At 39.0% G+C, this 12,014-nt stretch overlaps 1 protein-coding gene across 1 annotated transcript; it reads left to right on the forward strand.

Annotated features, from left to right (window-relative positions):
- The first annotated feature begins 510 nt into the window (after positions 1–510).
- ndufa11 (NADH:ubiquinone oxidoreductase subunit A11) lies at positions 511–2,294 on the forward strand. Its single transcript, XM_084101241.1, has 4 exons — positions 511–670; positions 998–1,090; positions 1,867–1,989; positions 2,080–2,294. Exons 1-4 carry the CDS (start codon positions 592–594, stop codon positions 2,190–2,192), a joined length of 408 nt encoding a protein of 135 aa, XP_083957367.1. The 5' UTR covers positions 511–591; the 3' UTR covers positions 2,193–2,294.
- The last annotated feature ends 9,720 nt before the right edge of the window (positions 2,295–12,014 follow it).

The following is a 12,014-nucleotide window of genomic DNA, read 5'->3' on the forward strand; positions in this document are numbered from 1 at the left end:
AAACTAATTTATTAGATATTTATATGATTGTACCAGTGATTAAATACAGTCTGTGGTTCCCACTATTTAAAGCGATGTTTACATAAATTACGTAGGGTTATACCCCAATTGTGACTTTAAAGATAAATTAAAAACCTTTGCCCAACAAGATGCTATGATTTATTTAATTAGCTTTTCAAGATTTAATGGGGTAGATGACAATGCGATATCGTTCATTTTTATCACATCTAGATCTGAGATATAAAACTATATTTATGTAGATTATAGTGTATATTTTAGTTTGTTTTGGAGGGTGACAAATACATTTTTCAGGTATAGCTGATTTTTTCCTGTTTGTTTTATAAGTTGTTATAACTGAATCGCAAAAAATTGAACTTGTTTGTTTCTCAGGTACTGTCTGTAGTTCTTATGCATAACATGCTTTCTGTCAAGTAAATAAATAAACCAGCAAGGTGTTGCAGTTCCACACCACGCCGACGGGGAGGGCAAAGAAACACTTCTTGAACTAGACCACATCAAAACAGTGCTAGAAGAAGAGGTCGAGAAGAAACTCTCGCGATATCTCAGTGTGTCCTTGATTCGGAGACAGAAATGGGCTACTGGGATCTAAAAGAGGGCAAAGACTGCGTTTCCAAAACATGGATTACCACGAAAGTAGCCACAGCCATGGGTTAGTCTGATGGACGTCTGCTCTGTAGGGTTTCTAAAGGACCCTTTGAGCGTAGTTTTAAACCTGTGCATTGATTATGCGCCATAAAGGCTAAGCTGATAGCATGTACACTCGTTAGTCCAGTAGTGAATACAAGCGCACTGTTTTCTCATGTTCATATTTTTCTGACAGTTGTTTATTTGTTTCATACAAAGGTTTTTTTTTTTTTGTTTGTTTGTTTTGTATGGCTCTCAAAATGACTATTAAAGTGGGTATCGACATGGTCACTAGGCATGGCCTGCTTTATAACACAAAACCTAATGTCCTTCCAAAACTGTTGTTCTGCAGGGCTGGTGGGTTCTGCCTACCACATTGTGGCTTATCCGCCTGAAACAGCCGTCGAGGCTTTGACCAGAGCAACATCAGCCACTGCCACCATGGGTAAGACACAAATTAGCTGTGCTCCGATTCATGCACACTGTGTGCTGAGCAGAAGTGTTAACAACAGAGACGTTTCCTTCAATTATATCGAATTTATACAAATGAGTGTAGTGGTTCATAGCAGTTACCTACCTCCCCATTCTCATTACTTAAATGCAGATATATTTATACAGTTACCAGTCAAAAGTTTGGAAACATTACTATTTTTAATGTTTTTAAAGACGTCTCTTATATTCATCAAGTCTGCATTTATTTGATAAAAAAATACAGAAAAAAACTGTAATATCGTGAAATATTATTATAATTTCAAATATTGGTTTTCTATTTGAATATACTTTAACATATTTAACACAGAAGTGTCACATGATCCGTCAGAAATCATTCTAAGATGCTGATTTATTATCATTGTTGGAAACAGCTTCATTTTTCTTTTTCCAGGATTCTTTGATTAATAAAAAGAAAAACAGCATTTATTTAAAAAATAAGTATTTAAGTTTGGGATTTTATAAAGAAATTACAACTTTTATTCAGCAATAATGTGTTAAATTGATAAAAAGTGATAGTAAAGATATGTTGTTAGAAAAGATTTCTGTTTTGAATAAATGCTGTTCTTGTGAACCTTTTATTCATCAATGAATAGTTGCATATAAAATGTTATCTGTACGCTGTCAGAACAGTAGATACATTAATAGAATGTTTTTAGTTTAGACTGGGTGTATCAGATGACACGCATACACTTGCTGTAATAATTAATTTCCTGTTTGCTGCCCTTTCAGCTGCCATGGGTGCCATCTTTGGAATGGCCACTTGTCTAAGTGGACAGGCCAGAGATGCACCTGAGGACCCAACTAACTATTTCATTGGTGGATGTGCTTCGGGCATTTTCCTCGGGGCACGGAGTAAGTACAGGATTCACATGCTTTTTTTATATTTTCCTTTTTTGCGACTGAAGAATCTAACATGGTTTTGCTGGTGTTTTTAATGTTTAGCACACAGTGCTGTCACAGGTACGGCGGCGTGTTTTGGTCTGGGAACTGTGGCTATGCTCACCAAGGTTGGAAAAACAGAAGGCTGGAGAATAACAGGACCCCCAAAGCTGTGACCTGATATGTCTCCTAGTATTTGATGTGTTCATATTGTATATTGCTCTCATAAATGTATAAAAATCTCATAAAAATAAAACAATCTCTGGATGTACTCCTAATGTGTTTGACACAAAGAGTATTTTCTGCTTTGACTGCATTTATTACAATGTGTCTTAGGCCTGGTTTCACAGACAGGTCTTAGATAAAGCCAGGATTAGGCTTTAGTTCAATTAGGACATTTAAGTAGTTTTTACAAACATGCCTTTACTGGTGTGCATCTTCAGACAAAACAATGACACTGACATATTTTAAGAAATGTCCTAGTTGCTTTTCAAACATGCATTTTAGTATGGGACTAGTCTTAAGCCTTGTCTGTGAAATCGGCCATTAATGTTTCAAAGTAGCCACATGAAACATTAATACATTGCAAAACAGCCAGACCAACACACAGCATGCTGGTTTATAGGATCAATCGTGTAGTGATTATTCTCAGCAACAGGTGGCGCTACGAGAGCAGAGCGCCGCATTCCTCAAATATCAAAACAAACATCCTTATCGCTTTCAAGGTCGTAACATACTATTTCTGTTAAAGTAATACTGTCTGTATGTGCTTTATAACAGAGCCACAGGGTGCGGGATTGTTGTGCACAATAAACGCCCCCAAAAAGTACACAAAGTAAACAGTTACTGAACAAAAACTAAACAATTACACTAGCAACAAATACATTTGCAGAATACACACAGGCTACTTTTTGCTTAAAATAAACCTAAAATGGAAAAGCCCAATTAAGTAGCCTAGAGTAGCCTAATTTTCAAGCACAAACGTAACGCATCATTTGAAGTTAAACAAATTTGAAATTGCTGTATGAAGTGTCTTGTGAAAAATGAAAATATTAAATACAAGTGTAAAATGTTAAATAATTGTTAAATAGTTTTATTTATAAAATAGTTTTGAACTGCTTGTTATTTGCAATAGTTGCGCGGAGATGATAATTTATTTATATAAATAATTATTCAACGCTTGCACCTTGGAACCTATTTCAAGGTTTGCGTTCTCGAGCCACCAGGCACTGTTGTTGTGCGGTAAGTTAATACCAATACTAATGATCTTTGCAACGGAAGTGAATCGATCAAAACTAACTTTAGCTGGACAATAACTTTATTCTAGAGCTGCTAAATCCAAAACAATCTATGTTACTTAAATATCATATTATCACTGTAAAGCTGCTTTGAAATTATCAGTGGAGTTTATCAACAAATAAATAATGACAAATGAGCCTATTGGCCAAGACAGTGATTTGATATTTTAATGACATATTTTATACATTTGATTGCTGTTTTAAGTATTGTTCTGTTTCGAAATTGTTTTGAATGATTTAATTTAACTGAAAACCCTGTTACAGGCTTTTTAATGTTAAGACAGCTTTGGCTACAACATGTTCAGTAGGCTACACTAGATCAATATGGTAGCTACATCGCAAACAATTAAAATTCTTAAGCAATTATCAAAGTATATTCTTGATGTACTGAAGGGTACTGGAAGCTTTAGTGCTATATATAGTGCAAGATGTTTGTTGAATGCACAAGTATAGCACATGACGAACGTTGTGGTGAGTTCTTATTGCAGCCACAAGATGGCGGTGTTAAACCACTGCTCTATTTTTGGAGGGAAAATAAGCCCAATATAATTCAAATGACTCACGTCAAATGCTTATGATTACATGAATCATTCACCATTTCAAATGCCAAAATATATTCGTATTTTGGAAATCATTTAAAAAGTATATTCCTGTAAAGCTTAATACTGGGCCCCCAAGTTTAATTTGTTAAAGCAGTTGAGTTGATATTATGGGCCTCATATTTGTTTGAGCAGTTTCCATTTGTTCTATTCAGGGAGAATATGTAATTACGGGTATCTGGGGTGGTCTTGTCTGGCACAAAGTAGAGGTGTGTGTGTGGCAAACTCAGAGCTGGAAATCAAACAGTAGTGCCTGAGAGTCTCCTCATGTATGTGTGTGTTAAAACCAGCACAGCTCTATTATCACCAGAATGAAGACTGTGCCAAGGTGTTGCAGTTTTATTAGAGACCCGTTGAGTTCACTGGACCGTATTTACAGGTGATTAGCACAGCGGTTACTGGGAGGCTTTTAAATCATTAATGAGAAGTGAGAAACAGCTGTTTGCAGTTTATTTGGTCTCGGCAGCTGGAACAAGCAGGGAAAACACAAGAATCTGGGAGATTGATGTGTTTGCTTTGGCATTTACTCTGTTGACAACCACAGAAACAAAAAAAGTGTCAATTATATCCATGAGGCTAAAAGCCAAACGGTGTAATTAGCAGACACGTCCTCATCCGGACCTTCTCAATCTGCTAATAATTTGATCATAATATTGAAGTTGCAAAACAACTTCTTCTGTAAAGATAAGCTACCCTGTACAGGTTTTTGTATATTTCATCCAATAATAATGCCCATTTGGAAACACTTAACACATTTCCTGAATTTTCAATTTTGGCGTTCTTAGTAATTTCCTATTCTGAAATATGATGACAATAAATGAAAGCATGAAATTAAAGAAAAAACACAAAAGAAAATGTTGAGAAGCCTGTCAAACCAGCCTCTCTCTGTTAATGTCTCCACTCGGGATTAATTATGGTTGTTATGTGAAATTTGGCTCATTGTGGCATCATGTGACTGTAATAATGAGATGGAAACTATTGAGTTCCAATTTTTTATTTAACGGATTACAGCTCCAACAGCACTGGCAGTGCCTTACAGAATTCATTGAAGTGGATTGCAAGAGTAGAAGAGAAATCCGGATTTTAAAGGTGAAGTGCTTAATGTTTTATATTAAAATACATTCTCCCAAGATGCTTTTGAAGCTAGATGGTGTAGCTACAGCATCTACCAGCAGGGGGTTTAAACTTTTTGATGTCAATTTATATCAAAAAAGTATGATGAGCATGATGATGATGATGATGATGATGATCCCCAAAGATGATGATCCCTTGTGAGCAACACCTTTTCAACACACTCTCATTGCAGTTCATAACTACTTTACATTTTAGCGAGTTGCAAATATGAATTCATATTATTTCATTCATTCGTTTTCGTAGAATCTGCTTATGCCCCAGTAATGTTTATGTTTAGGGGTGAGATTATGCTTCTTCTTTTTTATTTCTTTTTTTTTTTTTTATCTTAAGTTTTCAATTCTTACCAAAACCAGACTTCATTCACCCCAATGGAAAGCATATTTACACTGTCTGAATCGTTCCCTATGCCCTGTAGAATGAACTAGTAAATTTGTGAATAAGTGACCGATTTTAGCTGCAGCTTCTGTTGGGGGATTTTCACAATAAAGTGTTAGCAGATATTTTGTAAAATTTGTGGGATTTTTCTTAAATTTTCCAATAGCCCTAGCATCTCCTTGCGGAACTCAGCCGAGGGTTCCTGGACCTCAGTTAGAAATAACAGAGTTAGTTGACATGGAAGTGCAACATTACTTATAATCAACAGAATGTCTAAAGGGGACCATCAAAATAAAGTTTCGATGACACTTTACAATACGGGTGCACTAATAATCATTAAAGCACAGATAATCATGAGTTAATGTATGGTTCATGGAGAACTAAACCATTCATTAATGATAACTGCATCAGCAACTAATAAAGAGTCTGATTAATGTAATATATGAATTGCTATTAATTAAATGTGTCATCATGTTATTAACAACATAGTATTATCTAATACTGCAAATTAATGTGTTAATTAGTCAAAGCTGTGGAATTCAACTTCCGGTTGTCTGCTTTAATTAATGATTAGCTAATGATTTGCAAAGATATTATTATGTTATATAAGTTTACTTTGGGGAATTTGTTGTATTGCATCACACCACACACAGTGTAGACAGCATCGCTGATTATAATGCGTACTTTTGAATTCTAGACCTCAAGCTCCAGCCAGACATATTCCTGTGCCGTGAACAAGAAGACACTGGATGTGCCATACAGTGGAATCCCGGCTGTAAATTGAAATCCATGCTTAGTGTGCATGACAAAACCAAAATTGCATATTAATTAATAATGAGTTAATAGTCATGTGCCTCAACAAGTAAAGTCATGATATAATGATATCTTTGCAAATCATTAGCTAATGATTAATTAAAGCAGACAACTGGAAGTTGAATTCCACAGCTTTGACCCTTTGTGGTAATCAACACATTAATTTACACTATTAGTCAAAGCTATATACTGTTAAGGAATTAATACATGACACATGATTCCGATTGGTCAATCGTGCCATCCAGTGGTGTGTTATTCCTCGATAACAACCGCTGAAAACAGATAACACAGGCTCATCCGGGTTACTGAAGTCAGCAGCGCTGTACGCTCGCTAGGAACGTTTTTTCTTCGTAGAAGTTTTGCTTTTGGTGAGCTAATAAAATATTAAAACTCAGTCGAATCAATATTTTGTGTACAGATATTTAATTATGCCATCCAGTATCATGGCCTCGCTCTCTCTCGTTTCACACAAACGCAGCTGCTGCCATTTTGTTACTATTGTTTTGTACACTGTTGGATTATAAGATACAAACAGGTACAATTTTAAAACAGTTTAATCTCAGATCAATATTGATTATCCCCATAATGATTTATGTGGTGAAATTCTGTGTAATAAGTGGTATGAGTGTATACCGTATCTCTTAAATGTCCGTCTAGTTTGAACTTGCCGCGCTAGCAACTGCACTCTCCGCGAAAGCTTTATTAGCTCTTTAAAGAGCTAATAAAATATTTCAACTCAGATCAATATTTTGTGTCTAATTATTTACTTACGTGGCAAGTAGCCGTGTAATAAGCTGGATAATGTACATCCAGCCGGTTGTTATCTCAGAATAAACCCCCGCCAGGGTGATGAGAACCCTGACGCGAAGCGGAGGATAACAACCGGCTGGATGTACATTATCCCTTACTTAGTGCACTGTACCCGTATTGTAGAGTGTTTCCAAATAAAGTGTTACCTAACATTTGGTAAAAATTGCTCAAATTTTTCATAAGCATCCCCTTGGGGGACTCAATGAGGGTTCCTGGACCCCAGTTGGAAAACTCTTGTGCTGACCAGGCAAACCCTGATCCCTTGTCCCACTAAAGTTATAGGAGTATTTTGTAAGATCTTTAAACATGAAAAAAACAATTAAGTTTGGTCCTTGATGGCACAATAATGATCAGTTTACCTCTAAAACAAGCAGAGGATTGTAATATGAAGTATCTGTTCTGCAGTTTCTTGTGGCCTCTTTCTTTCTAATGAGTTTGCTGGAAAAAGAAGCTGACATGAACTTTCTTTTGCCACTCTGCTTTTATTGATTAACTCGCTGGCTCGATTTCCTTACGATTGAACGCATAAGTTGGAATACAGGTTCATCTTTGACAGAAGTGCTGAATTTCAAATCAAAATGCAACTTTGGCAGATTAAAGAAAAAACTAACATTTCTAAAGATGGTATCCATATCCTGGTGTGTTCACTGCATTAGGAGATTTGAGAGAGCAGCTCGCTCAGCGTTTTAAATGTAGAAACGCCTCAGTCTCAGCGGAAGCCCAAAAACAGTTAGCATCGACCCAGAGCTCTTGTGCGTCAGGGGCATCATTCTTCTGTGTCAAGAGTCCGATTCTGCAGTTCCTGATGCAACAAACTACTCTGTGATAAATGTACAGATCAGAAGGGAGAGAGTGGCTCTCGTGGAGCTGTTTTCTTCATAAACCAGCTGACAATCTCTTCAACTCTGACCTGAGATATATGCAGTCGGCTTTAATGGATGTGATCTTTTAGAAATGTTTCTGATATCAGAGCATGTTAAAAGCCTCTCTCCATTATAGCTGGCAGTTTGATAAGCCGCTCAAGGGCCTGTAGGACAGCATACCCTTAGTTATAATGAAAGTGACTGTGGGACTTTTATTCGGCTGGTTCTCCACAGTCCAAGATGTGACATTAATGAAATCTGTGTTGATAAATAATGAAGATTTATAGCTGCTTATATATCTGCTGGTGATGGTTTAGAGTGGGTGTGTGATGGACAGCGCTATTGACGTCCTCTAATCTACTTAACCTAATGGACATTATGAACTAGATGCCCAATGAAATGATGTCCAGAGTGTACATTTACTGAAACCATGAACTAATCGTTTTCATTTGTTCTGACTTGGGGAGTCCAGGTAGTGAATTTCAAGGGGGGATGGAGTTCCAGTACAAAATGGGGATTTCCTTCTGGAATCCACATAATAACCTCTAAATGCTTTGGAAATTTGCAACCCCATCTCACAGCAATTCGTACGAATTTTAAGAGGTGACTAATTCATACGAATTCATTCGACCTCACTTGTATGAATTAGTAAGATTTTTGCTAAATCGTACATATTTTAATGCCCAATTAATATGAATTCGTACGAATGACCTAACCCTGACCCCGCCCCTAAACCTACCCATCACTGGGGTTTAGACAAATTAGATGAATTAGCCACCTTTTACTCACTCGTACGAATTCGTACGAATTGGTCGTGACTCGTGAGATAGATTTGGAAATTTCATAAATAAATATAGTGGGCTTTTCTGCATCTATGTTCTAAAAATATAAAATACGGTATGTTCCTTTCTAGGGTCGCTCCAGCGAATATCAGACATTTCCACCACTGCTTATAAATACAATTTTGAAGTCTTGTATATGAATGTTTTTTATTTGGGACAGAATAACGTGCCGCTTAGACTTCCATTGAAAGTGCATTACTGTAACATTTTGTTTGTTTTTACAAACTTAGTAACTAAAAAAATATGTTTTGTGGTAATTAACAGCAAGCTGCCCATAGAGTTTAAGGGTGTGTTCATAGTTGTAGTTCAGTTCTCCTGGTTCTTTTGGTCAGGACCATAAAAGAAAATTATACATTTAGTCCTGGTTCATGCTAAGCATTCACATTGTCATTTTAAACACCGAACACAGAACTTGTCGAACATCCAAAACAATACTGTGTTCTGAACTAAATGTGATGGAGCTGATGGAACTTGTGAAGAGCTTATTAAATGTGTAAAGGAGTTAAAACAGCGGCAGCAAACCCTCCGTTACACACACTGACACACACAAACTAAGATCTGCTGCGAGGAGATGTGTTTCTGATGCCTATACAGAACTGTTATGGGCAACATCTCGACTATGACGAGAAAAAACAGGTATGCTGTAATGCATCTTGTGACATCATGTCCTGTTTTTGATTTGTTTACATGTCTTTGGTCCATGCTGTGTTCATATTTAATTCAGGTTGTAAAATTTTGGTTTCATTTTGCCTGTCTTGCCTGTGTTCCTGGTCATTATTAGTTTCCAAAGTTCCTCACCTGTTCTTAGTTGATTACTCTGTCTGTCTATTTAAACACTTAGTTTCCTCTGGTCATTCTTCCAAGTCATCTTATTTAAATGTGGTTGTGTTATTCTGTTTTCCTGCTTGTATCCACTTGGAATTATTATTAAAAGACTGTTTGTTTGTAATCCTTTGTCATTGTGGGCTCATTACAGCCACACAGCATGACAGAACACGGAACCTAAGAAAAGATTTTAAAAATGGACTTACCAGAAGGTCGATTGCTCTGCTTAGAGCAGGAGCAGCATAACCTCAAGAGCAACACCAAGGACCTTTTTTGATCTGGCGTGCCTCACCCACAACCCAGATCACTCGCTTTACGTCTTCTATTACACCAGCCTCAACGAGCAATCCAAGGCACTCCTACCCGGTGATGGACCTAGGGGGAGTTTCACCACGTTTGTGGAGTGGGTGCTGGTGAACAACGGATCTCCCTTCACCATCTGCCCCGCTGAGAAGGACATCACCAGCCCCACTCCGGACCCAGAGCCAACATCATCCATCCCAGTGAATGTGTTTGTGGATTTCGAGGGAATGGAATGGAGCCCCGCCCACACTCCTGACGTGAGGCAGAGCAACATATGGCCTCTGGGAAATGTAATGAGGATTTGGTAAAGGAAAATCCCCATGGTCTCCCGTCCCCGCAGGTACCGCACAGCTCCAAGTCTCCTGCGTCTCCAATGGTCGCACCCAGCCTCCCTCTCCCACCTCCTCTACCAAAGACAGCCAGTCCTTCAGCCCCACCTCCACTGCCTCCCTTCAGTCCTTCAGCTCCCCCTCTGTTGACTCCACTCTGCTGCGTGGATCTGCTTCGGGTCTTCCAGTCTTCAGTTCCGCCTTGGCTAGAGGATCCCCTGATTCTGCCTCCAGCCGCAGAGCCCATCGCTCCACCTCGGCTCACCGACCAGGCGGCCCCAGTTGGAGCTGAGGAACTGAGTAGCCAAGGTGGAGCCGCCATCCTTACGGCTCAACGGGGCTTCCTCGTACCTCCAACTCCTTGGTCAGTTGCCGCTCTGCCTGCGCCACGGACTTCCGGGCCTTTAGCTCCGACGTCCCTCCGGCTCCGCCTCAGTCTGCCGGCACCATGGCTTCACCTCAGACATTTGTCACTGCAGCTCCGTCTGGGTCTCCACCTCCATTGGCTCAGTGTCAGTCTGTCTTCGCCCTGGGTCCGCCTGCCAAGTCTCCACCATGGCTCCTCCCTCCCTCGACTCCACCATGGGCCTTCGTCCTGGCTGTGCTCTGGCTCTCGACCTGGCTGTTCCTGCTCTCGTCTCCTCCCTAGCTCCTCCCATCGTCATCATCGGCTTCTCCCGCCGACATCTCATCTGTTCCTCACCTGTTCTTAGTTCTGTTGATTATTCTGTGTCTGTGTATTTAAACCAGGGGCCGGTTTCACAAAGATAGTCTTTGACTATGGCTTAGATATAGTAGATAGTCAGACTTCAGATAGACATCTAAATCAGACCGTTGCACAAAGCACTCTGACTATCTTAAGTAGGACTACACTGCAATGCATTCTGGGTAAAATAAGACACTTTGTCTCCTTGGAATTATAAGGTTCTATCTGACATTTTTGTCAAAATTTAGTTATTCATATATTCTTATTCTGTGACCACTTCTTTACATTATGTGATGTTGTTTTTTAAGTTGTGTACATTTTGGAACTTTTTATTTAGAGAATAAAAAGGTTCTTTCTACACAGTCGAATGGAATGCAAAAACTGGCTCAATATCTCAAAACTGCTCAGAATGCAGATAGAACCTTATAATTCCAAGGGGACGACTTTTCAAAACAAAAAACATGGCGGATCAAGTAAGTGCATTCAACCGCTCAGTGCAGTTTACCCCAGCGGAAAATATGTGTTTGTTGGAGGAATATAAATGACGGACTATGTTTTTATGTTTCCACTGTTCGATCGCGCCCGTGCCTCTGTCTCTCTCTGACACACACACACACACACACATTCCAGCATTGCAATCTTGACATCGCAGCCTGTTACGCCTGTTCACACCAAACGCGAATAGAACGTAAAATTCGCGTCTATCGCGTCTAGTTCGACGCTTGAACATTTTGAATCCATTCGCGCGTCCTATTCGAGCGTTATAAAGCGAGCGTTTGAAGCGAAATAGACGGGCATTCAGAGCTATGACTCTACTACTGCTAGAGCAGTCACGGTGTATTGCATTTCACGCATCGCCCGTGACGCTTGCGTATGAAAGGGAGCGCGTCGATCGTTGCTCGCGTTGACTATGTACACACAACCTCGGTTAGAAACCCAGTGATTCTGTTTGATGGAATTTCAGCCATTCGTGCCCAGAGTTTTCAGACTGTAGTAAACATTAGCATACTTGTGCATTTGTGGATTTAGTACAGCCTGTGTTGTCTTGTTTTACTTAGTTTTGGGTTTTAGTGTTATGCTACCATTGATTTATTATGCTTT

The sequence above is a fragment of the Abramis brama genome (genome assembly GCF_963993115.1).
Source record: "Abramis brama genome assembly, chromosome: 23".
NCBI classification, from domain to species: domain Eukaryota; kingdom Metazoa; phylum Chordata; class Actinopteri; order Cypriniformes; family Leuciscidae; genus Abramis; species Abramis brama.

Bases quoted from the DNA above. Each gene is read 5' to 3' on its own strand.
- ndufa11 (XM_084101241.1), top strand. From the start codon at position 592: ATGGGCTACTGGGATCTAAAAGAGGGCAAAGACTGCGTTTCCAAAACA. The intron at 1,091-1,866 runs GTAAGACACAAA...CTGCCCTTTCAG, and splicing joins ATCAGCCACTGCCACCATGG to CTGCCATGGGTGCCATCTTT. The intron at 1,990-2,079 runs GTAAGTACAGGA...TTTAATGTTTAG, and splicing joins CATTTTCCTCGGGGCACGGA to CACACAGTGCTGTCACAGGT.